Source organism: Athene cunicularia, assembly GCF_003259725.1.
Source record: "Athene cunicularia isolate RWA chromosome 11 unlocalized genomic scaffold, athCun1 chr11_part1, whole genome shotgun sequence".
Lineage (NCBI taxonomy): Eukaryota > Metazoa > Chordata > Aves > Strigiformes > Strigidae > Athene > Athene cunicularia.
In genome coordinates, this window is record NW_020799113.1 from 851,278 (window position 1) to 874,394 (window position 23,117).

General features: G+C 45.1%; 1 protein-coding gene across 2 annotated transcripts in view; it reads right to left on the reverse strand.

Moving 5' to 3' along the window:
* LOC113484355 (hepatocyte nuclear factor 4-beta-like) overlaps positions 1–23,117 on the reverse strand; it is a 24,086-nt gene extending 969 nt beyond the window's left edge. The window contains exons 1-9 of one of the 2 annotated variants that reach the window (XM_026856694.1): positions 22,955–23,117; positions 16,128–16,332; positions 14,140–14,234; positions 6,235–6,341; positions 5,006–5,161; positions 4,375–4,462; positions 3,395–3,547; positions 1,388–1,624; positions 597–710 (exon numbers count right to left, since the gene is read on the reverse strand). In XM_026856694.1, the coding sequence (XP_026712495.1) occupies positions 597–710; positions 1,388–1,624; positions 3,395–3,547; positions 4,375–4,462; positions 5,006–5,161; positions 6,235–6,341; positions 14,140–14,234; positions 16,128–16,332; positions 22,955–23,069 (1,270 nt within the window). In that variant the 5' untranslated portion in view covers positions 23,070–23,117. The remainder of the gene's footprint in view (positions 1–596; positions 711–1,387; positions 1,625–3,394; positions 3,548–4,374; positions 4,463–5,005; positions 5,162–6,234; positions 6,342–14,139; positions 14,235–16,127; positions 16,333–22,954) is intronic. The other variant, XM_026856695.1, reaches the window with a different exon arrangement.

Below are 23,117 nucleotides of genomic sequence, written 5' to 3' on the forward strand. Positions count from 1 at the left end.
TTTTGTTTTTTTTTTTTTTTTTTTTTTTTTTTTTTTAATAACACGGTCCATTTGCTGCTACAGTGGCTAAATGCCTTAACAAATAGCCATTGCCTAGCAGCAGTGCCCGGAGTGGTTGAAAACTGTCTTGAATTCAGGTCATATTGTGTTCTGGTTGACAGCAACCGAGATGCTTTGCGTAGGGAAACTCTTGCCACTAATAACTGTGTGTGCTGCTTTGTGATATTTCCCGGCACGGAATAAGAGGTGGCCATTATTGCATCTCTCACATAGATACAGCACAGCCTGTATTCCTAAAAACAGAGTGTCACCAATCTTGATTTCCTTTTTTTAAAAAAATTTTGCGATGTTTAGTAGCACCTCAAAATCCCTCTGGATTGTGCTATTCCATGACAATCCCAGCTTTTCTTTGGAAGCGTGTTTCCAGACTCTGTAGTAAAGGAAGTCAGCAAGGGGGGAAGGAGAGGGGGCTGTGAACTCTGATTAAAGTGTAATGCTTAAAGATAGAAATAAATTTAAAGGTCTTTTTCTTAACTGCTTCTCCTATCCAGTCCCTTCATTATGCTGACACTAATAACATAAAAATGGACACGTACGGTCTGGAGCGGCGTGAATCACCGAGTTCATGTTGCTCGGGAGGACGTGTCCTGGCAGCGGTTCCAGGCTGAGGTTGGGAGGTCCTGACTGGTACTGGAGATCAATGGTGGTTCCTGCAGTGGAAGTGGGAAAAGACATCATTCTTTGCATAGTTACCAAGAAGCCAGATCCTCTGGGCCAAATTTCTTCTTTTTTTTTTTTTTTTTTTTTTTTTTTTTTTTTTTTTTTTCAGAGAATGTGGAAGACCTCTGTGGGTGGGGGTTAATGTCCTGACTCATCTTTGCTTCCTTCCTGCTCTGGGTGTCCTCTTTGCCCTCAGACTTCTCATTGTCTAGGGACAAGCCCCCAGGATGCTGGGGTTTGAACTAACACCCAGCTGCACTGTTCATCTGTCTCTCTGTGTGGCCCAATTATTGCTCTTAGCATGGTTTCCTGTATAGTTAGAATTTTTGCATATTCCTAAGAAAAAAATGTGTTGTCTTCTTGCAAACTGCATCAATTTGCCTAAAAGGCAAGCGCCTCACTTCAACACATCACAGAGTGCACCCATTTCTATAGAACTGATCCTGGGTCAGGCTTTCAGAGACAGGCTGGAAACAAATGGCTTGGGGATTGGACTGAGTGAGAAGGATCCATGTTCAAGCCACAATTCAATCTGCACCTTCATTTCCCCCCTCCCAAGTTCTCTCCACCATACATCCTCCAGAGAAGGACACATACCCAGACACCAAGCCCTGTAATGGCTTTGAAATAAAACAACATTGCTGCCCTTTCTCGGCAGGGTTTGTACCTCCCAGCAGCATCTCCTGCAGCAAGCTGTCGATCCTGGCCACACCGAAGAGCTTCACGAACTGGACTTGCTCTATCATCTGCCAGGTGATGCTCTGCAGCGGGGGCAGCAGGAGGAGGATGTCGCTGAACCGGCCTCGGGAGTCGTACTGGCGATCGTTGATGTAGTCTTCTAGGTTGACTTGGACCTGGAAGCGCATGTTCTTCACCTTCCCAGGCTCGCTCAGGCCTTTGCAGTCTGGGAGAGGGGAAAAAAAAAATGAAGTTAATTGCTGGCTGTGTAGCCAAAAAGTGTGATGCTGTCAATCAGGCTCTGTAGAGGGAAAAGGGTGAGATGCCAGTGATCCTCTGGCTGTTATCAGAGTCTCCAAGTTTATCTGACAGATTAGCATTGGGTTGCCATTATTCCATATCTCACATAGAACATGGAAACAGTAGGGGGAATTTGAGGGGAAACAGTAACTCGAGGGCAACTTGAGGGAAAACAGTAAGAAAATAAGAGCTTGCTTCAGATGGATATCTGGTTACCGCCGTTAGTGAAGAGGAAGGATTTAGAAGTTGAACCGTATTTGTTCTTCCAAGCAAACAACCTGGAATTTTCCCCTGAAAACTTTGAGTCCCAGCTACTGCCATGCTGGTTTAGTTCCTGTGTGTTGCAATTATACCTGCTGCAGCATCACATCCTTGTCTTGTTTTCCTGTCTTTGACCTGTGGTCAGTACATTTTTCAGGGAGCTCTGGTCCAGTTTTACTTAAGCAAGTAAATGTGCACTCTGGGTAGGGCGAAGTGCTGGGATTTACAGCCTTCCACTCCTGCCTCTCCTGCTATCTAAAACTGAGATTTCTGTCTCGCTGGATCATTTCCTTCAATATCTACAAAGAATCCACAAGCTCCACATTTTACAGCAAGAGATGAAATGAAGTGGTTTATGGATTATTGTGTCAGCACGTAACTCTGTGGAAGTGCCTACTTGTTAGCACGGACGCGTTTCGCTTCTGCAGAGCCTCGCACTTTTTCCTCGTGGCTGAAATCACAGCACCTCGCTGTCGCAATGATCTAAAGCTTCACTGAGATACTGATCAGCCGAGAAGGTAATTTGTCAGACTCAATTTGATAATACCAGCCTTACTCAGGTTTACAGCAGGCTCTCTGGCCAGCCACAGTTCATGATGTTTGTAAAACTCCCGTATCTTGACTTCAAATCAACGAACGCAGCAGAAAACAGCTAATGGAAGATACTCTGATTTCTCCATGCTAACAGATGCCAAAGACAAAAGGGCATTGGTTTGGGTTTGGGATTGGTCCTCCATCTCTTCTCCAAGCTGCGGGGCAATGCGCACTGAAGGGACTCAAGTGTTGCAGCAAGAGGCGGTTGTGCCCGTGCTGTAGGCGTATAGAAACAGGAGTGTTTGAGGGGAACCCGGGCTGAGACAGAACCCCCCGTGTTTGTGGAATGCGAACACAGCAAAGGTTCAAAACGAGCTTTTGTCTGCCTCTGAGTGTTTCCCTTTTCTCCATCCTGACCTCGGTTGGTACAGGCTGCCAGCAAGATCCATTAACAGACATCCTTGATATTTCTGGGATGTGTATTCTGAACAGTCCAGCTCGCTGTGATTTTTAATGCTGCTTTCTGAACTCTGCTGGATGCTCCACGCTGCTGCCTAGTTGGCTCACTTCGCTTATGCATAATTCAATATAGGCATATGTGTCCTTAATAGTCATCTCCTTCATTTCGGACTGATGGGCTTTCCTGAAGCCAAGCTACAGAAGCAGCAGAACTCCTCTAGGCTCTGCAGACTCTTGCACATCGGTCTGGCTGGAGTTACTGCTTGCTAAATAGCGAAGTGTTCAGGGATAGGTCACTTCTAACATGTCCTTGCTCATTAAGTATTGCTCATTAAGGCAGAGTGAAATGCAGAGCTGCTGCTGCCGAGGGGTTTTCCTGGTTAGTGGAGAGCCCTCGACTCCTTTCCAAGCCCCATGCGTGGCAGTCAGGAAGGAAGCTTACCTGGATCGAAGAAGATGATGGCTTTAAGGCAAGCGTACTCATTGTCATCAATCTGGATGTCCCGCAAGGGCTTCACCAGCTCGTCCAAAATTCTGGTGGCCACACGAGCGATTTCCAGTTCTGGGCAGTGCATTGGGATGATGAAGTCATTCCCTGGGGCAACAAGAGAAATTCGCTGTCAGCTTTTCACTCAAGATCTGCGAACACAGCCCCAACCAGAAGTTACCCCAAGGCATGTCGCCAGGCAGTCCCGGTGCCCACGTGCAGCAGATTTCCAGTGTGCAGCTTCATACTCGGATTCACGATTGAGAAGCAAGCCATGGATCTCATTCTTTGGTCCTTAATTATCTCGTTTGCACATGTTGGGGCACCCACACTGCACGTAAAACCTGCTTCACGTTCTGCTCTGCTTTACCCTCTACATCTCTTTGCAAATGGTGTTGAATCTTTTTTTTTGGTGCGGGTTGCTTTTTTTTTTTATTATTTTAACAAAGTTCTCCCTTTCCCTTTTCTTTAATGTGTGGCTTTCAAGGTCAGTATTTGTCTTTTTCCAAGAATAATCCCGCCACCTGGAGTTTTGGTGGCAGAGAGCTACATGAAAAGGAAATACCTACTTGCACTATAATTTTTAATAGACCTTTCTGCTAAGTTTTTAAGTGCCGATATCCAAATATCTAATCGGCTGCATCCTGGTGATTTCAGTTACAAAAACAAGGCAATGCAGTTCGAGATGCTATTTAAATATTGGGGGGTTTTCTCATCCACATTTTCAAAGCAGTAAAGGAACAGTTGTAAAATTCCCAGTGAATTTTCTTGCTCTTTTTTTTTACGCTTCTCCAGAGACCTTCTCAAGCACTTAGTCTCAAGCCAGATGTGCAGACCATGCCCGGGGGCACAGAGAGGATTTCAGGCAGGCAGGATACTTGGCAATGACTCGGGTGTGCGAATTATAAAAGCAGGAGTGTGTTTCACTACTTTACCTAATAACAGAAAATCAGTGTATGGTATGGACCGCTTGGCTACCCCAAGGAGCAGGTGTTCCCCTGCGTGGGCTCTGAGCAAGGCAACCTGGAGATGGCATGGAAAAAAGAAATAATATTATGTTTGAAAAACAGAGAACAGTCAGCTCTTGCTGTTTAGGTTAAGCTAAATTTGGTGTTTGCTTAGATATGTCAGATCTACAGATAAAGTGCTATCAAGAGCTAGAACCTATTAGTGTATCTTCACTTTTCAGAAGTGCTACATTTACGGCAAAATAAATTAAAAAGGTGTTTTCAAACTGAAACAAAGAGGGGCTTGAGTAATTTGAGTTCTTAGGAAATAAATGGCTTTTATATCCAACTATCAAGTACCAATAAAGGGGAAACCAGTATTTTTTGGTCTGGATCCTTGTGCAGACTGGAGTGACCAACTCTATTATATCTGGGGGGACTTTGGCTACTCAACTTATTTTTAATTGATCCCTTCCTTTATTATTCTTTGTCTCCTGCTCGTTCATTGCCCTTCACAGGGAGATCTGTGTGTTAATGTCACCTTCTCCCGTTGAAAGGTATGACTGGGAATTCCTATGGAAGGTGGTGGGTTTGCAGGGAAGAGGCATTTGCATTTTACCTGGTCGTCAAGTGGGAGCTCACAAAATGCCGGGATGTATTTTGCCCATTCAACCAGCACTAGGAGCTGCTGTTTCATGGACTCACACACATCGTTGATGGTTGCAACCTTCTTCATAGCGATGTCCGCGCTGTGCGCCGGACTCAGCGATGAATACTGAAAGAGAAACAACCTGGTTGCACTTGGGACTAGATCTGTGCCGTTTTCCCATTCTCTTTAGCCACACTGATAACGTGGGGAGCCTCCGCAGACTTTAACCTCATCAGGTCGCCGTTGTGGTTGCACATTTATTTGCTCAGTGGCGTATACTGTCCAGCGTACAGCCCATGGTGAAACCTCCACGAGGTGGTGCTCAGTCCCAACAGACACCCCTCCCTCCTCCGCCTCCTTCTCCAGGCTGGCTCAGGACAAAAAAATCTGATTAATATTCTCGTTTCTAGCAGTAGCCAGCAGCACTGGGTCTCAGATTCCCATCAGTCACTTCAGCCAGCCAAATGCATGAAATGCATCCAGTCTTTCTCCCCCAGCTTGCTGTCTGGGACACAAAACACCCTCTTCAATCTCTAGAGAGCTGCATGGGGAGGGGGGAGAGAGTTAAAACATAATAATCATTGAAAAGGAAGTGGACACATTGCCGCATGTAATATGCAACATCTGGACCGTATGTTTCAGCGGAGAAGGGATATTTGCATAAGAATTTAAAGGACGTACAGGGTGAAATTTGTTGTGGAACATGAAATAAGAAAGCAATCAGCATTACTTGAAGCCCAGTGATTTTATTAGCTTTATTTTTCTCCCCTAAAATTGTTGCCCTGGTAAGGAAGTTACAAGAAAACATACAGTCGACCATGATGGGAACAGTATGTTCTGAGCAGGACGGAGTGTGCAGCAAGGAGGGATAAAGTTCCACATGAAATGCAATTTTTTAGGAGTGCAGTAACGACTCAGGCTGGGGGCAGACGTGGCCCAGAGTCTGCAGCATCCCTCAGTCCTTAGAATTTCAGTTTTGCATCTCCAAAGGCTGCATCTGCTCCTAGCAGGACACACTGTCTTGATAATGCACCGAGGATTTTCTACTGTCTGCTTTTGGATAACTAATGCTTTTTCTTCCCCGTGGCTTTCTGAAAAAGCCATCTGAGGGGAGAAAAAGATCCAGCCCTGGTTGGTTTAGGGAGTTTATATGGAATAGCTGAGGGCCGTGTTTGGAGGGATGCCCCTGCATTTCATACCTGCTGCGCCATGGCCTCGGCCTGAGTGAGCACGTTGATGGAGAGCGAGCCGTTGTCCTCGTAGCTGCTCCTGCGAATGCTGATCCTGTCACGCTCGTTCTGCACAGCTGGAACGAGAGCCAGCAGGGGTTGTGTTAGTGAGAAACTGCCCACACAACTGGTGGTTGCTGTTACTTGGGCTCCTCAAACAGGAACGGATTGGGCTTTAGTGCCTGCAAGAGCCTCCAGTCTGGTTGGATGCTGGGATAGGATTAAACAGGCCTCAGGGGAGGGGAAAAGGACACCAGAGAGGGGAAAGACCAAGCACAGGAGCAACAGAGGGAGGTAAGGCCCTTTGGCAGTCAGACCAGACGTTAGCTTGTCCCACTGGGTGTGATGCATCTCAGGGGGAGTTTGGCGATTTGGTGTCAACCTTTTGCACTCGTCAGTGCACCCACACGGCTGGAGACCTGCCCTTCCGTACCCTTTTTGCCTTGTCTGCGCTGAGGACACGTCTCCTGAGCTCCCGGTACAGTAGGATGTTCTTGAGATTGTATCTCGTCTTACGACAGCACTGGGAAAAAAATTCCTCTGATCCCACCTCAAAGCAGCCTTTGAAGTGTTCCCTTTCCCGTAATCCTGGGGGACATCTCCACAGCTGACGGGGAGCTGGAAGAGTCGCCTCACTGAGGAAGCTCCAAAAAAAAGGAAGCTGAAATTTGCCAATTCCCCCTTAAGACCATTCCCTCAGCCTTGCCCATCGCGCTGCGGATTTCAGTGAGCCTGTAACCCTGACAGCGACGCTGGCGCACAGCTGGGGAACAAACCAAGCCAGGCTTTGCCTCCAGCTCTGCTGGCACCCCGTGCAAATCGCTGCTGTAAATCAGCTCAGAGTGTCTGAACTGTTAGTAACAGTGATACAACGCACCGTAGGGACCACAGCAGAGTGAAGCTCAGCCCTGGGCTTTCTGCAAACAGAAAGGTATGGCCGTGCCATGTGAATTAAGAAAAAAAGGCTGATTTTTTGAGGTCTGTTCCACCCTTTAAACCAAGCTTTTCCCTGAAGCACAAGCCACATCTATGCCCATGCTCTGTCAACCTCGCACGTTGAACGTTAAGGGATTTATTGCCTCTTCGGCAGCTTATTTCTGCAACACAGGCTCCAAGAACTGACTCACCTCCACTGCAACCATCAAGTGAAACAGCAGCAGAGACAAAAGCAGAATTTAGACTTAGTCCAAACTTGTTTTCCGTGTTAGTTTCACCCCCAAGCCCTATTGCCTCCATCCAGCAGCAAACAGGCCCACGTGGGGCTGGAGGAAGGAGCCTGGATGCAGACTCAGCATTTCCCTGACAGCTCATACTTCTTGGCTACATACAGCTCCGAGAGGCGGTTGTCAGGTCCTTAAAGCAGAGGGAGCGGGAAGATTTAGCATGTGGTGATAGTGTAACACATCCCTCCTCCTTCCTTACAGCAATTCTAGGCTCCTTTTGGTTTTTATTTAGGAGGAATGACGCAGACATAGCTGTCAAAGAGCAACTCGCTCTGCTTTAACCCCTTGGATGTGAAATATTGCTGTTTTGTCTCAAAAGTGGCCACTGGAGACGATTTTTCCAGCAAATTTGGGTTTGGGTTTTTTTTTTTTTTTAGAGGCAGCAAAATCATTTCACCATCACTCTTTCAAGACTTTCCCTCGTTGCTGGGCCTCGCTTTAGAGCAAGCAGCTCTGGGCACGTTTCTCTGCATTCGTGCACAGGAGCTCTGGGCACAGTTTTGCACACAGGGTGGGAAGGTTGGTTGTTTTGTCAGCTCAGGTCCAACCACTGATTTGTTTTCCTAACCGGCCTCTGATGAGAGGCCAACAAAGTGAAGGGGCAGAAAACAAGCAACAGCAACAAAAATCAATATCTCCCGTTATCAGCAGGAGCATAGTATTTGTCTTCCAGGATTTGAGGCTCAGCTTTGCTGTCAGTCAGGACCCGCTTAATGCTGAACTGGGTGTGCTAGTGGGGATCTGCTGGGGTCCAGCCACAAAATCCATTTTACACCTCGGTGCCAACCTCGCCTGAATGGCTACAAGGGGCTGGATGGGTACATTGGTTTGTAAAAGATGCAACATATATATATTCCTGGAAACTTTTCAGGCTATGGATACTACAGAGTGGCAATTAGACATCAGTTTAGAGAAAAAAAAAACTACTACAGCCCTTGGGAGTCTCTGCTAACCTGCTTTAGACAGCAGCATACACTGCCCTATGCATGAGGGGGGGGTGATGGAAAAGGCTCCTCAGCTGGGGATCCCCACCAGTCCGAAAGTGAAGGTGATTATGGGGACCACAATCTATAATTAATCTTGAGAATGGATTAACCCTTCACAGCTTTTTTTTTTTTTTTTTGGTACACCAGAAAGACAAGCAGCAGCACCCAACATTGAGTAGAAACAAGCCCACCCAAATCCATGTCATCGCTGACGTCCTTGGAAAGTCCCCACCCAACTTTCTATGCCTGATTTCATATCAGATGCTCCCTCACGTCGCTCTCTGGGGATGATGGGGCTCTTTTTGCCCACTTACAGCAAAAGGCACAAATTTTTCCTTTCCAACCGAGTTATACATCTTATTTTACATAAGTCCTACAAACCCAGGCAGACCTGGTCCTACTGACCAATGACAAACTCCTTTAAGAAGCCTCAGGCTGTTTTTCTCCCGAGTCCTTTTATGGCACATATTTCAGTGCTTCCCTCATGCTCTGATAAGCTCAATCTTCAAGTGTAAGTGGATGGTACAGATCAACTTTCTCAAGGTGATTTGGGTGTTATCGCTGAAAGTACCCAAGATGTGATGGAATTAAATACAAAAGGGAGTTAATGTTTTACCTGCCACAAAATTAATCTATTACTGTGTGGTAATTATATTGCTATATTTATGGTGCTTGTAAAAGGGAAGGGATAGGTCACTTGTGGTGAGGCATCAGGAATGCTCAAGGGGTGTGCTGGCGCTGAGGGTGCTCGGGCTTGGCCGTGATCTTGGCTTTGCAGTCAGTAGAACTCAGCAAACTCACAGGGAGGACTCCAAACCCAGTGCTGGATCCCACTGTCCCCCAAGGACAATTATTTCTAATACATGCCTGGCAAAAGCTTTGCTCGCCTATTTTTTTCCTCTAATTCTGTCCTCTGCACAGCGTTCCAGTTCCCAAAGCCAATATAAAAAAAAAAAAACAAAAAAAAAAAACAAACCACGACTGGGAAGGGGCACTGCAGCCCTGCAGAAGGGGACATCAGAGGGAGTGAGCCCCCACGATGCTGCTGGCCAGGGACAGTGAGGCCCTGACTGGGCTTTCCCCCATGCAAAGAGGAGAGAGGGCAAGATAGTGCCCGCGTGTCCCTCTGAGGAATTGTCCACAGCTACGGCATGTCCTGCCTGTGGGAAGCAGCCGGGAAAACAAACACATTCCCCATCTGACGTAGAGGGGACATCGGAGGGGGGGTTGTTATTCAGAGCAAGCCCCGGCCCTTTTGCCACGAGCGCATCAAAGATGCCGGCAGCAAGAGCACGCACCGTGGCTCTTGAACAAACAGCAGCGTGTTTGTGGGATTGCAACAAACCCGTGTTTCCCAAACGTTTTGTCCTTGCTGCCTTGCCACATAGGTACAGGGCTGTGATGAGGAACCTCCCGGGAGGCCGATAAAGACGGGCACAGGCATTGATTGGAAGGGGACAACAGCAAACCAGTAACTTTCCACAGTAACTGCGGAGGTTAAAGCCCTGCCTACGCGGGAGTTACCATTTCCATTATTATTCCTCTAAAAACATCCTTCTTTAAACCCAATGGAGTTGGAAATGTATTAATAAACAGCATAAAGAGGGAGGTGCAAACGCCCCAGCACGGAGCTGGCATTCACCAGTGCTCACAGCGCTTCTACTTCCACCAATAGATTTATCCCTTCTGCTGACTGATTGTATGCACAAATAATTTTTTTTCCCCAAGATACCTCTGGTTTTGTAGGTGTAGTATATTTTATTTGCAAATAAATCCCTATGGTACATGCACATTTAATCACTTCACAGGCTTCTGGCCTGGTTTATGACTGTCACAAAGTGGGGAAGATCCTTTAACTTTTCCATCCATCTTTGCAATAAATTGAAGTCTCAGCCTTCTAAAAGCTGGCAGAAGAGATGTACAAACAAAAGGTATGAAACAAGATAAAGGCTCTGTAAAACACTTATAAAACTGTCCTATAAACCTGTCCAGTTTAACAAAAATAAATTAAAAAAATAGCCTCCAATCCTTCCACTGAGTTGCGGCCATAAGTGATACAATAATTCTTCTTAGTTCTGTGTAAAACTAAAGGAGTTCATGCACATTCATAAATTACTTTAAAGGGGATGAGAGGTTAAATATTAACCCCTCTTTTTTTTTTTTTTTCATCAGCAAACTGAATCCTGACAGTGCAGTGCTGGCATTTCGAAAGGCTTCCAAGTTTTCAGATACTCAACTCCATGTGAGTAGGTGACCTGGCTTACTTGAAAAAATCGTACCCTGCTAATTTATTCAAGTTTAAACATGATCTCGGTAAGATGCTAAAAATAGTACCCTGCTGTTTTCTTTGGGTGCTTAAGTATCTGGTGCACTCCTCATTCACTGATGCTGTAGGGAGCAAAAACCTGCCCGGTAGCGTTGTGCAAAACCATAGAAATCACACCTTCTCCTGTGCAAAGAGAGAAAAATCAGAGAAAATAGCCAGAAAATCCCTGAAACACTCAGACCACCCTGTGGAACATTCCCAGCCTTACCCACAAAGCAAGAATAAAGGGAGTGAATCTCCTGTAACAATCTTAAATCCTGGTCATAGTGGCGTTTCGGGGGACAAGAAGGGGTTTGCGTTTAAGCAAGCTTTTTCCTCTCCTTTTTCCCCTCTCTTTAATTGTTTACTTGTAGCTATTGAAGTGAATTATTGATACCAAGAATGTAATTCAGATAAGAGTGTTTCTGAATGAGCTAATTTCTAGGAAATCTAGGGACTGGATTTTCCGCACGACTCAAGTTTTGGCCCATTCTTGCTCTTGCTGACACCGGTGAAACCTGGATTCCATCTCAATTCACAAGCCGGGAGGTGTAGGGCTTGTGTGGGACAGTCCTGGTTCTTTCCACCGGCAGGATCAGATTCAGAGCGTACAAACAGGACAGTCTAAAGCACCCTACTGATACTTTTCTCAACAACCTCTGCCCAGCCGCCCCAAAGCCATAACAAGCCTACAACCCAACGGCATGGTGCTCCCAGGACCAGCTCAGCCCTGCACTGACACCCCTGCCCCTATAGACAGGCAGCTTAGAGCTAGCTTGGGTATTTGCATCACAGGGGTTTGTCTTTCAGCAGAAATTTCCATTCTACCAGGTCAGATAATATAGCTCCTCTCTTATGCACTAGAGTTGTTTCCAACAGGGGAAAAAAGAAAGAAAGAAATGTCCAGATGTGTCATGTCATGTCTTACAACACAGGAAGGTTGGAAAAAAATATCACTCTGGATCCAAAATTCCGATTTTTCAGTTAGTTTGGCTGGAGTAAGAACTTTTGGGGAACTTGGGGAACTGCAGGTTTTCCAGTATTTAGCAGTGGGCCAGTGGGGTGCCAGTGGTGGGGAACATGCGAGGGTGGCACAACCCTGCTAACCCCACCCCAGGTGTATTGTCACAGACAGGCTGGGAAAAGGATGTTTCCAGCTCCTTCCCTTCTACTGTGAATAAACAATGCTATTACCACACCCTGGAAAGTCTGATTGCTATTATAGGGGCTGACTGAAAAGTGGTGTGTGCCAGAGAAAGAGACTGTCAAACTCTTGCGTGCCAGCGCTGGAACCACGGGACACACTGAGTGTGGGTGTCACAGCTGTGGTCTCCCGACACGGATCGGTGCTTGCCATCAAAAAATGATGTACAAATATTTGTATCATCCTCATACTGCTCTGTCCCAAGACATGCCTCCTCTTTTTGGTTGTTTTTTTTTTCCCCAGATGCTTCGCAATACTGTTTAATATTAATCTAGAACCACCCTAAAGCAAATAACTGTGTTCCTTTTGTGCACACAATTGTGCAAGAAAATTTCTTTCACAGTCCTGCACACATGCTTTGGATAGAGCTCCGGTCAGCTAAGCTAATTTCTGCAAAGCAGTTGCTCAAGGTGCTTTAAAATCTTCCTTACCAAACACATGAGCAGTCTGTGAGCACACAACCTGACTGCACTCATAAAAATGTTTCAAAGAATGTGACTATGTGGAACTTGAAATGAGTCATCTTTCACCAGGCTACGATCAATAATGAAGACATGAGCCAAGGTTTTATAACTTTTACCATAAAAACCAATAAAAATCATGCTTCAGCTCAAAGAATGGAGCTGATAACCAGATTTCAGCCTTTCCAAGCTGTGGAGCTTGCTGCACCGGCAATTGGCTCCATCCCCATCTAGAACTGACCAGATATGCTTCAGTTTTGCCTTTATTACTTTGAGGGCTATTATTTTTTTTCCCCTCCATTGTATTTACTCCATTTCTCCTAAATTAAACCAGAGGCATTTTTGCTACATCCATGACCTACTCTAGATTGCAAGACACCCTTGTTGTCCAGGAAAACATATGGTCAGGATGTTGGAAAGATTTTTTCATCACTAGTGAAATCTTATGAATTACCAGAAATCAGCAAGAAATTTCCCCTTGGTTTCAGTGGAACCATGATTTCACTCTTTGGGTAAGGGGTGTTTAAATCGGTGACATGGAAAGAAACTCTCAAGTTCCTTCCTAGCTCCCTCACCCTTTAGCTGTCGGTGGGTTGGAAAACAGTGCAAATGAAGGGTGAAGAGTGCTGAAACCATCACCCAACTACCTGCATGTCAGGGGGATGTACCGTCAGTTAAGGGTTGGGCCCCCACTTTGCCAAGTGCTCAGCGTACAAAGTTTCTACACAGAAAGCTTGGAGTAAATGAAATGTGGTTGTCAGCATTCCTGCTCTCCCACCACGTGAAAACTGAACGATCAGAGATCAGAAATGCTATGGCAGGTCCCAGACTTCCCCAGGGAGGCTGGCTGTGGGGAATTAAGACATAGCTTAACAGCAGCGGTTTTTCTCTTGCTCAGCATTAGGCACTGTAACCCTCAGTATTTCCTTCAGCGCATTGGAAGGGCAATTCCCGATGGTCACTGGGAGTCAAATACTCTACAATACTCCATCCCCCTTTTAATACAGCCAATGTGAAGTGTAACAAAAGGCATCAACCAGTACTGGACTGGTCATTCACAGTGACTCTGTAGAGATGCTATACCCACCACGAGGGCAGCACTACCGAAGGGTTTTACTCTGACTCAGGTCCAAGCTCAGGGGACAGAGGAGCCTTTGGGAGCACTGCCTGTGTGCCCTGTGCCACGGAGGAGCCTCTTTTGCACCACAAGGCATCGTGTTCAGTCTGTACTTTGCCCCTAAGGGTTGCACCAAGCTACATAAGCACCAGCCAAGTCAACCACCAAACACTACCCTGGAGTAGTCAGTTCTTGGCATTTAGGAGGAGGAGGATGGCTGAGATAGTCACAGCTGGGATTAGGAGTAGCACTAGCAGGTACGTAGCAAGGGAAGTTCTATTGTGAAACAATTAGAGGCTAAATAAACCCTGAAGAAGACCATCCCTTTCCCAATATAAAAATATCCTAAAGAGTCCAGCATCCCAGGATGGGTGAATATTGTCACAAGGCTCTAATTGAAATTTCCATCTGATACGCTAGGAAATGGGGCTTTCAGCTTTGACAAGAAGAATTTTATCACTGTGAGACACGAGCATCATCTCCCCGGGCCAGGGCTGCCGCTGCTCTCCATGGCGCTCTGCAGTGGGAGTAGGGCCAGAGCCAGCAGCAGGCACTTTTGTAATGTCTCTTTGCACCTACCTTCTTTCTTCATGCCTGCTCTGAAGCACTTCTTCAGCCTGCAGTACCTGCACTGGTTCCTCTTGTCTTTGTCTATCACACACTGTCGACTGAACCTGCGAGGAGATGGAAAATAAACCACAGAGCAACCAGCATGGCATCTGCAACCCACTCACACCAAGCAGCCCCAAATACAGTCCCAGACCTTGCTGAGCAACACACTGCCTGAACCCAGAGGAGAGCCAAAAGTTTGCAAGAAGTGGATTGAATCAACGTTGGCTTGGCCCGGTTCCTCATCTTCCCCATCGCCGTTCCTGCCAGCAATTTCAGGCCACCCACCCTGTGAGGACTCTGGTGGTGCTGGCTGTGAAAGCGTGACTGCGACTCGAGTTGTGCTGGTGCCTGGCAGGGTAGGAACTCCATCTCCCTCTTTCAGACAGTTACTGGCTGTTCGGCATCAGGACTCATTTGATCCCCTTTGTTAAGACTGTCCTGCTATGAGTAGAATAATTACACTGCGGACCACAAGCCCTTCTGTGCCTTCAGCCTGGTTTTGAGGCATGTGGCTTCCTCCTAATCCCTAGTAATTTCAGCGGAGGGTTTAGTAACCCGTGTGCTGTTCAAGGGTCAGCCCACATAGATCTGGCAGCTCGTGCCATGGTGGGTCAAGTGATGGAAGAGGAATCTGCCACGCAGCGAGAAGGCAGCGTGGGTTGCTCCGAGACCATCATCAGGTTGTAAAAGCTCGGGCATTTTCCCAGACTGGTAAAAAGCCAAAGGTACAGAGTCCCGAAGACTTTCCAAGGAATTCATGTCTGCGATAAACAACAGAGCTTGGAGCTGGGTTAAATACAACGCGGCTCACCAAATAAGGATTTGCAGACAGGCGAGCATTTGCCATTTGCTTGGCTTCGATGATGTGGATCTTCCCTGAGCTGCCAAATATCGCAGAGATTCATGGATTCCTGGGGAGGGGCAACAACTCTGCTCCCAGGAGAATGACAGCTGAAATTTCAAAGAAATTAGTAGCAGCTGTTTGCCTCCTCCTGCAGGGATCCTGGGATGGGCACTGTGCAGGTGGAGACTGCTGTCACCTCGGGTGTCTTTCATGGCTGGTGTGTGTTGGAGTGATAAGGACCCCAGGATAATTTTGCACAAACAGGGTGACTCACTTTGCAAAAATTTGGAACGCCCTTAAAGGAGGAAAAGTTCTGGAACAGAAAAAAAACTTCCAGGTTTTAATTAGAGGTGAAGGGCTTGAGTGTATTCAGGGTTTTTTTTCCCCTTCCTCCTGTGTTACAATAAACAATTTTTTCTAAGGTCAACGAAGATAACTGCTGTATAATTTACAGCCTCCTCATGGTAAAAAAAAAAATAAATTAAAAATCTCTCAGATGTATACCTGTGTGCCAAAATTGACATGAATCATCCACGCTAGGTTCTCAAAATGACTGTAAAATCATCAGTGATATGTCAGCATACACCGCTCGATGATTTCAAAACAAAACTGAAGATGCTGGGGGGCAGGTAGAGGCTTTGGAGGTGGCAGGTTCTTGGATGCTCGTTGCTTTTTACCAGGAAAGGTAAGAAACACCACATTTGAGATTAAATCCCTGGAGCTTTGGGTTTTGCCTTTCCCTTGTTGGGCTCTGATAGGTTATAGTGTCACTCCACACCCAGAAGCTCTACTTATGTATTATACAGCCCAGACATACCTCAGGTCTGTAAGTTTCCCTGGATTTACACTGTGGGGAAAGCAGTGACAGTGAACTCTTGAAATGGATGGCTTGGTTGTGTCAAAAGACGTCAGGGTCCAAGATGAGGTAGGACTTAGCTTACTCCTTAGCTTAGTCTTCCAGTCAGGAACTAAACTGCAGTATTACTCTTAGCATTTGTGGCATGTTAATTCAGCATTCGGGATAGGGGTCCCGTTGTACAACCTAATCTCCACCCCAAATTATTTACAGCATCAATAAATTGTACTTATTTATGGCAGAAGGTGCAGGTACCTGCAGGAATAGACGTGGTTCTTGCGGACGCTCCTCCTGAAGAAGCCTTTGCAGCCATCACAGCTGGATGCCCCATAGTGTTTGCCAGTGGCCCGGTCCCCACAGATGGAGCAGAGGGAGCCAATGCCATTGGGGAGCAGGTTGGCGTTGGCCGATTCGGCTGCGATGGCCTCTGCAGGCAGAGAACAGGGATCATTAGACCACTCTGTGATGGAAACTAGAGTCAGCTGACAGCGGGTTGCTTTTCTGAAGCAAAAAGCACACACTGACCCAGCCACCCACACACGTGTGCAGCATGTGTTGCTAGTAAAGCCTCTGGATGGATGGTGATGCTCTTCTCAATTCAACTGAGAGTAGCTCAGTTACTTTACTTCTGATATTGGTGTTTTCTTTGCTTTAGTGAACAGAGAGATTTCCAGCTGCATAACCCAATGTGCTCATGAGAATTAAACAATTAACACTACTTTCCTTGACGGATGGAGAGAAACCTTACCTGGATGTGAGATATATGCTTTTGGGGAGGTGGGGAGCCACTGCCCCAGTTAGACACTTGGAAACCCTGGTTTAAAGCTGGTGCCCACAGAAGACAGTGGAAAACATCCTTAACTTGAATGAGGAGGGAGCAGTGAAGAGACAACAAAGGCAGGAAGAAGGATCTGCTTTGTGCACATGACAGAGGTGCTGGAGATAAAAGGCTGCTCTTGAGAGAGCCTCTGCAGCCAGAGGACAGAGACAGCAGCTCCCACTCGGGTCACTTTAGTTCTCCGAAGGTCCCGCTCTGAATTGCCCTCTGAAGAGGCTCATTGCTTTCCACTGGGAAGCAATAGAGGGTTGGAGGAAGATTGACCTTCTAAATTAGGGACCTAAAATTAGGTCATGTGAATGCCCTCTGTCAGGTCCTCTGTTTGCACCCACTCATTTGGGGCAGGAATAGCTCTGCTCCTGCCTGGCCTGTGTATACACTGCTGAAAACTTCCCTTTAAACTTCTCCCTTGGCCTTAACCACCAGACTCGCTGCCCTCTTAATCCTCCTAATTTGAGGCACAGCTTGGGGAAGAAAAAAAAAAAAAGGAAAATTAAAAAAAAAAAAAAAAAAAAAAAAAAAAAGAGAGAGACACTTAAGACACTTGAGAAGACGCAGATGACACTGTTTACATCTCGCAGAGAGGAGGAATGTTTGCAGAGTCTGTCCTGACCCGGGCACTAACTGCAAGATGGTTTTATGAATTTATCACACCTCTGGGAGCATGTTCTTTGCTCAAGGGGAGCCGATCTCGTGCTACAGTGACCTCGGCAAAGTCTCTGCAACGAGACGCATCCTGCCTCGCAGAAGAGATGGGCAGTGACGAGAAACACGCAGCTGCTGTTGTTTTGAACAATGACAAGTCTTAGAGAAAATTACTCAAAGGGAAGGATTTGGCTTCTGATCTGGACGGTCTAAAGAAAGTTTTCTAATGCATAAAAATAGCTTTGGGTGATCCACACACAACATGTATATATACAGAGAGATGGAAGGTTATTTTTGCATATGAATACACATCAAAAATTTTTAGTGAAAATATTTACTATGCAATTAAAATTGCAATCTAAAGCCAAAAAAAAAAAAAAAAAAGCCAAATCCAACATCCTACCAATAAAGCTTCAGTTTTTAAAAAAATTGAAAATTTTTTAACTAAGGCTAAGACTAAGACATTTTTAGCTAAGACTTCACAAATGCAAAGGTCAGACTTCCCTTCACCCCCTCAAAAAACTCTTTTGATCTATCTTTTACCTTCTAACATATTGATGAATAAATAAGTAGGTTGTAGCAAGGTGGGAGCAGCATGACAAGAAAGGGTGACACCATCAAAATCATTTTTAGGCCATAATGACAGGCACTGAGATTTACCTGTTCCCAAAATTCATGTAAGGTGCTCCCAGCTCTGACGTTTGTCAGTAAGTGGCACCTGGGTCCTTTGGGAACCTTGTCTGTGTCAGAGGTGCTTAATGGTGATTTACATTGATTTTTAGGTTTTTTACATTGATTCTTCATTTTATTTTGCTTGATAACTCAGTATTAAATGAGCTGTAACTAGAATATGCCTCTGAGGACAACGGTACTGCTAAACATTCATGCATCTGTTGCTCCATCTATTTTTTTGAAGGAACAGATGACCATAAACAAATGTGCCGAGTGTGCTGGATTCCGTTTTTTTTAAAAAATTGCACAACAAAAATACAGATAAGAAGGCCAATTTTCTCATTGCTCCACTCATGCTTTCTCTCCTGACTTCAGAGGAATCAAACCGAGGTCATACAGTTTGGGTGTCCAACGGACCATTCATCCTTCAGCTGGGTCCAGATTGCAAAATGTTAGTAACGCTGGAAAGCATTTACTCACTAGAGAAGACTCTTTTCCCTATGTCAGTAGGACACGTAAGGAGCTGCTTGCTGATATAAGGAAGAAATTACTAATCTGGCTTTAAACCAAGTATTACTGGAGAAAGGACCATCAGCCCTGAACATGTGAGAGCCCATAGAAGTCAGCAAACCAAATTCTGTCCTCACTTTGTACCCATGAAAATGCAGACAACCCCATGGGTTGGGGTGGCTCTAAGTTGGGGAAGATACATAGTTTGAAGTTCAGTCCCTGTTAGTAAGCTATGTGTCCTTTCAGCTTGGTTGAATGTGAACAGAAATTAAAAAATAAAAAATAAAATAAAGAAACAAAAAGAAAGCCCTAAGCCAGTATGCACAAGTTAATTATAATATGATAAATTTTAACTACAAAATCCTGCCACCAACTAATGATGAATTCCAAATGAGAATTAGCTCATAGAAGAGCAAAGGCACAACCGATAACATGTGCATCAAGAAGACTGTTTCAATGTGGCTTTCAAAGCCACCCAGTATTTGGGGAATATCTGGTTTTCCCCGGGACTGATCACTGCTAGGAAAGGCAGAGGAGAGCCAGAATCCCTGCCAGCACAGCCGCTGCCCGTGAAATCAGCTGGAAGCTGTAAACCGTTTGCTTCAGCCCTGACTGACACAAGGTGGAAACCTGCTCAGAGCTTGGTTTAACATGCTGTGCCTCTCTAGAGGGGTTGCCTCCTGGAGCTCGGCACCGCACTGCGATGGGCTTGAGGGCTGCTAGGATGGGTCTGGTCAGAGTCCACCTGGCTCACCACGACTGAAACAAGCTCACAACTGTTCTCACCGCCCTGGAGAGAGACGCTCAGAGATGTGTGTCGGTTATAGACACTCAGCACCGTGTGTGTAACAGAACAGTTCCTAAGCCGTGCCACACTGCCTCTGAAATTTCTCCTGGACAGACACAACTGATGGCGCTCTCCAAGGAGGGACTGTAACTCATTTTGGCCTTGCGTAGGTCCCAGGCTGAGCTGAAGACCCATGCTTGTAGCCAGACCCCTCACTAGCACTGTCCTGGACATTCACTGGCAGAAAAATCTCAAGTTTCAACCATCTTTTGTGAGTTATATCTAAGTAGCATTCAGATTGGGAACTACAGCCTACACACTGCTGAGGTGATCCCAGTGGCTTCACCAGTTTTGGGGTCAACCAAGATCACAACCGAGATCACAACCAAAACGCGTACAGATTTTTGTTACCCACTGCCTCTGTATGTAAATCCTTACCTAACCAGGGCTGAAATGAAGATGCCAAGTTTTACAGTGGTAAGAAATGACAGTGGGGATGGTCTCAGTGAGGATGCTGCTGGGGAATGGTATCTGGCTTCCATTCAGGGCTGGAGCTCTCCACAATACCTAACCACTGCAGACCTCTTTGCTGCTTTTTTTGCAGTTATGTTCCTGGCTACATCTCTTCTAGATGCACGTTGTATAGGAGAATTACCTTACAATACTTTCCAGAATGGCTTTTCCTTTTATCTACCCAATCCAAGCCAAAGCCAAAGCCAAGCCAGTCTTGGTGCACGTACTTTGCAGCTAACAAATCCCTGAATGACACGTGCTGGGCTAGAACGTAAAGAGAGCATAGATGCAGGTTTAGGGCATGCACATGCAGTCAAACCCGGTGGCCAAAGCCAGCATTGCAAAACCTGTGCATACAAATGTCTGGATGGACGGGGGCTGACGCTGAAGTCCTGGCCATGTGCAGGTCAGCCGCTTTCTACATCAGCTTTGAGCAAATAGAGGGGGAGTTTTTGAGATTATAAACACTGCTTTGGTGTTCCCAAATCCTACATTAACAATGCCAAAGCGGCCGGCGAGAAAGGCCAGAGCTCCTCACAAGCACTCTGGCAGCTTGAGGGATGGTCAGGCACTGTCAAAACATCTTTGATGGCTTTTTCATGGTCTGAATTGGATCAGACTGCAGCGGGGCTGGGAAAGGTGCTTTGCCAACCTTGTGCCAAAGTCCCAGGAACCAGGATGGTGTTGGAGTGCCGAGACGGGAAAACGAGCACCACCACAGGAAAAAGTGTTCACCAACACTCAACGAAAGGATTAGCGCAATATTTCAATAATGCTTCATATTTTAAACAAAATGACAACTCCGACAAGAGCATGAGGAAACGGGTATTAACAGCACATAAAAACCAAGTGAGAACATGGCTTATAATGCCAGCCAAGGTAAAGGAAACAGGCTTGTACAGAACAAGAAAATTTCTGCAGTCGCAACACATATTTTATAAAGGAAAGAGAGGATTAGCGTTGGGTTTTGTACATTTCCTTTTGTCATACTTTATATTTAAGGCAGACAATTTTTTTATACTCCTCCTCCACTCCCATAATGGATTCTATTCTTTATTTTATTTAGTCTCAAAATATGTGGCAAACTATGGTCTACTTAAAGGTGGAAAATAAATAAAAAAAAATATATATATATATATCTAGGCAAACCTCAAAAGGATAGCAGCTTCCTGAAGCAGAAAGCTGAGCACTGGAAGTGCTCTACATCATTAATCAGACCCAAATTTTGATGAAATAATATTCCAAAGAAGGAAACAAACGGTTCATTTCAAGACAGCATGACCTTATTTGAAAATATTATAATTTTCGCTTTTAAAATTGTTCAGAATGTCAGAAACAGTCCTGAGTCATTTAAAATAAACATTGCACCCCTTCCTGTTCATGTTTATAAAGTGCAAAACTTCAATTAGATTTAGTAGGGGAAATAGGACAGATGAGTCTCACATAACGGGAAAGATAACAAGCCAGTATATTTTTAAAATTACCTAAAACGAGATTATTTCTTGCTTCTAAGAATTTTTAAAATTTTTCTGAAACTACAAAGTATCTGTGTGAACTATTTTGAGTTACCTGTGGGAACTGAACTCAGCTGGTTAACAATATATTTCCAGGCATGGACGTTTCAGGTCTTTTTTTTTTTTTTTTTTTTAAGTTATTTTTACAAACTGTAGAAGAGGACACTTACCCAAGACAAACAAGCTAATTTCAAAACAGCTAGTTCCTGAGGGAACCAGTTACTCATTAACGGCTAGACAAATAACACAATACCGATCTAGATAAACTTCAGAAAAACTCAACCTGTCAGTTCCACTGCATGAAACAACAGAGAGCCCCAAAGAGGTCTTGGTAGTTAATTTGCAAAATTACGTTGAATTTTGAGGAAATTTACTCTAGAAAGTAAAGAACGTCTCATTGTTCAGCAGCAAATTGCGAAGAGAAATAAGTGTGTTACGTAATATTTATGGAGTAGGGTGGCAGATGGAAACACTTCTGCAAGAATAAGAAATAAGATCCAGTCTATCTGGAGCTGGCAAAAAAAAAAAATAAAAATTAAAAAATAAAGAGCCTTGATTTGGGAACAGACAAAGCTTTTCGTGAAGTCAAGTTTAAATTCAAGTTTCTTTGGGCCCTTTAACTTTGTTTGTCTCCTGATATCCCTCCATGTCCCACAATAATAAGTCTAATCATTTTCTATTGGAGACGATAGCCCTACTGAAACTCTGATTTCTTCTGGTGAGACAGTTAATGAACAAATGTGAGACCGTGAAAATCCCATCTTAATTTCGCTAAGCTTCTTGAAAAATTGCTTGAAAAGCTGACAAAACTCTCCAAAGACATTGCTGATGTTGGAACCTCATTCAGTTACATGCTATATGACTAAAATGCCCTTTATTTGTCACAGAATGAACAGTTAATATCACAGAATAATGTTCGCTTTATGCCGGAGTACTTCTGACTGCTAAAAGGCTGAATATCATGCAATACGCTTTATTTCTGTGAGCAAAGCGGAAGTCTTTGCATAGAAACACGCCTCACAGCCAAGTTCTTTGTGTGCTGTAAAGGCTTTTAGACCATCTCGGTAGCCAGAAAAAAAATATAACGCAAGTAATGATTTGGATGTTGGTTCTCAATCTAAGTACCTAGGAAGAAGTTAAATCGCACACATGGTGTGTTGTCTGGGTAATAGACAAATGCCACTGGAAATGGCTTTTTTTTTTTCTTTTTTTCCGCATTAAATACGAACCTAGCTCATATAGGTAATTAAACATATTTGAAGGAAGAAATACTGGTAGTAACTTCTCTGACAAGTCATACAGGGGGGCAAACCTATGGCATGCCATGAAGAACTCTACAAACATTTGCAATACGTTGTGGGCTCCTCAGGACATGACGCTCAGCCCACCAAAGAAAATAACAACTCAAAATAGAACCAGCAAGTGAAAGGGTCCCATTTCAGCCCAAACACAACTGCATACGCAACGCAAGTTGACGGGTCAGCTGCTTAAATACTATTTCTTCCACCCTTTGCCCCACACCTCCTACCTGCCTTTCCTGGGTGCTCAGCTTTATAACAAAGGCAGTGGAGGTTATTCAAGAGGAAGCAAATAGAAATCTCACCGGTGTTATTTGGGAGCACTCGAAGGTTGTCAAATTCCAGCATGGTATAAGAGGAGTCCAAGGAGTCGACATAATCTGGCATATCCATGTCCATGATGGACTGACAAAGCTTCATTATTACTTGTCAACAGCAAGGGAAGCGGCAAAAAACAGCCCTGCTGTC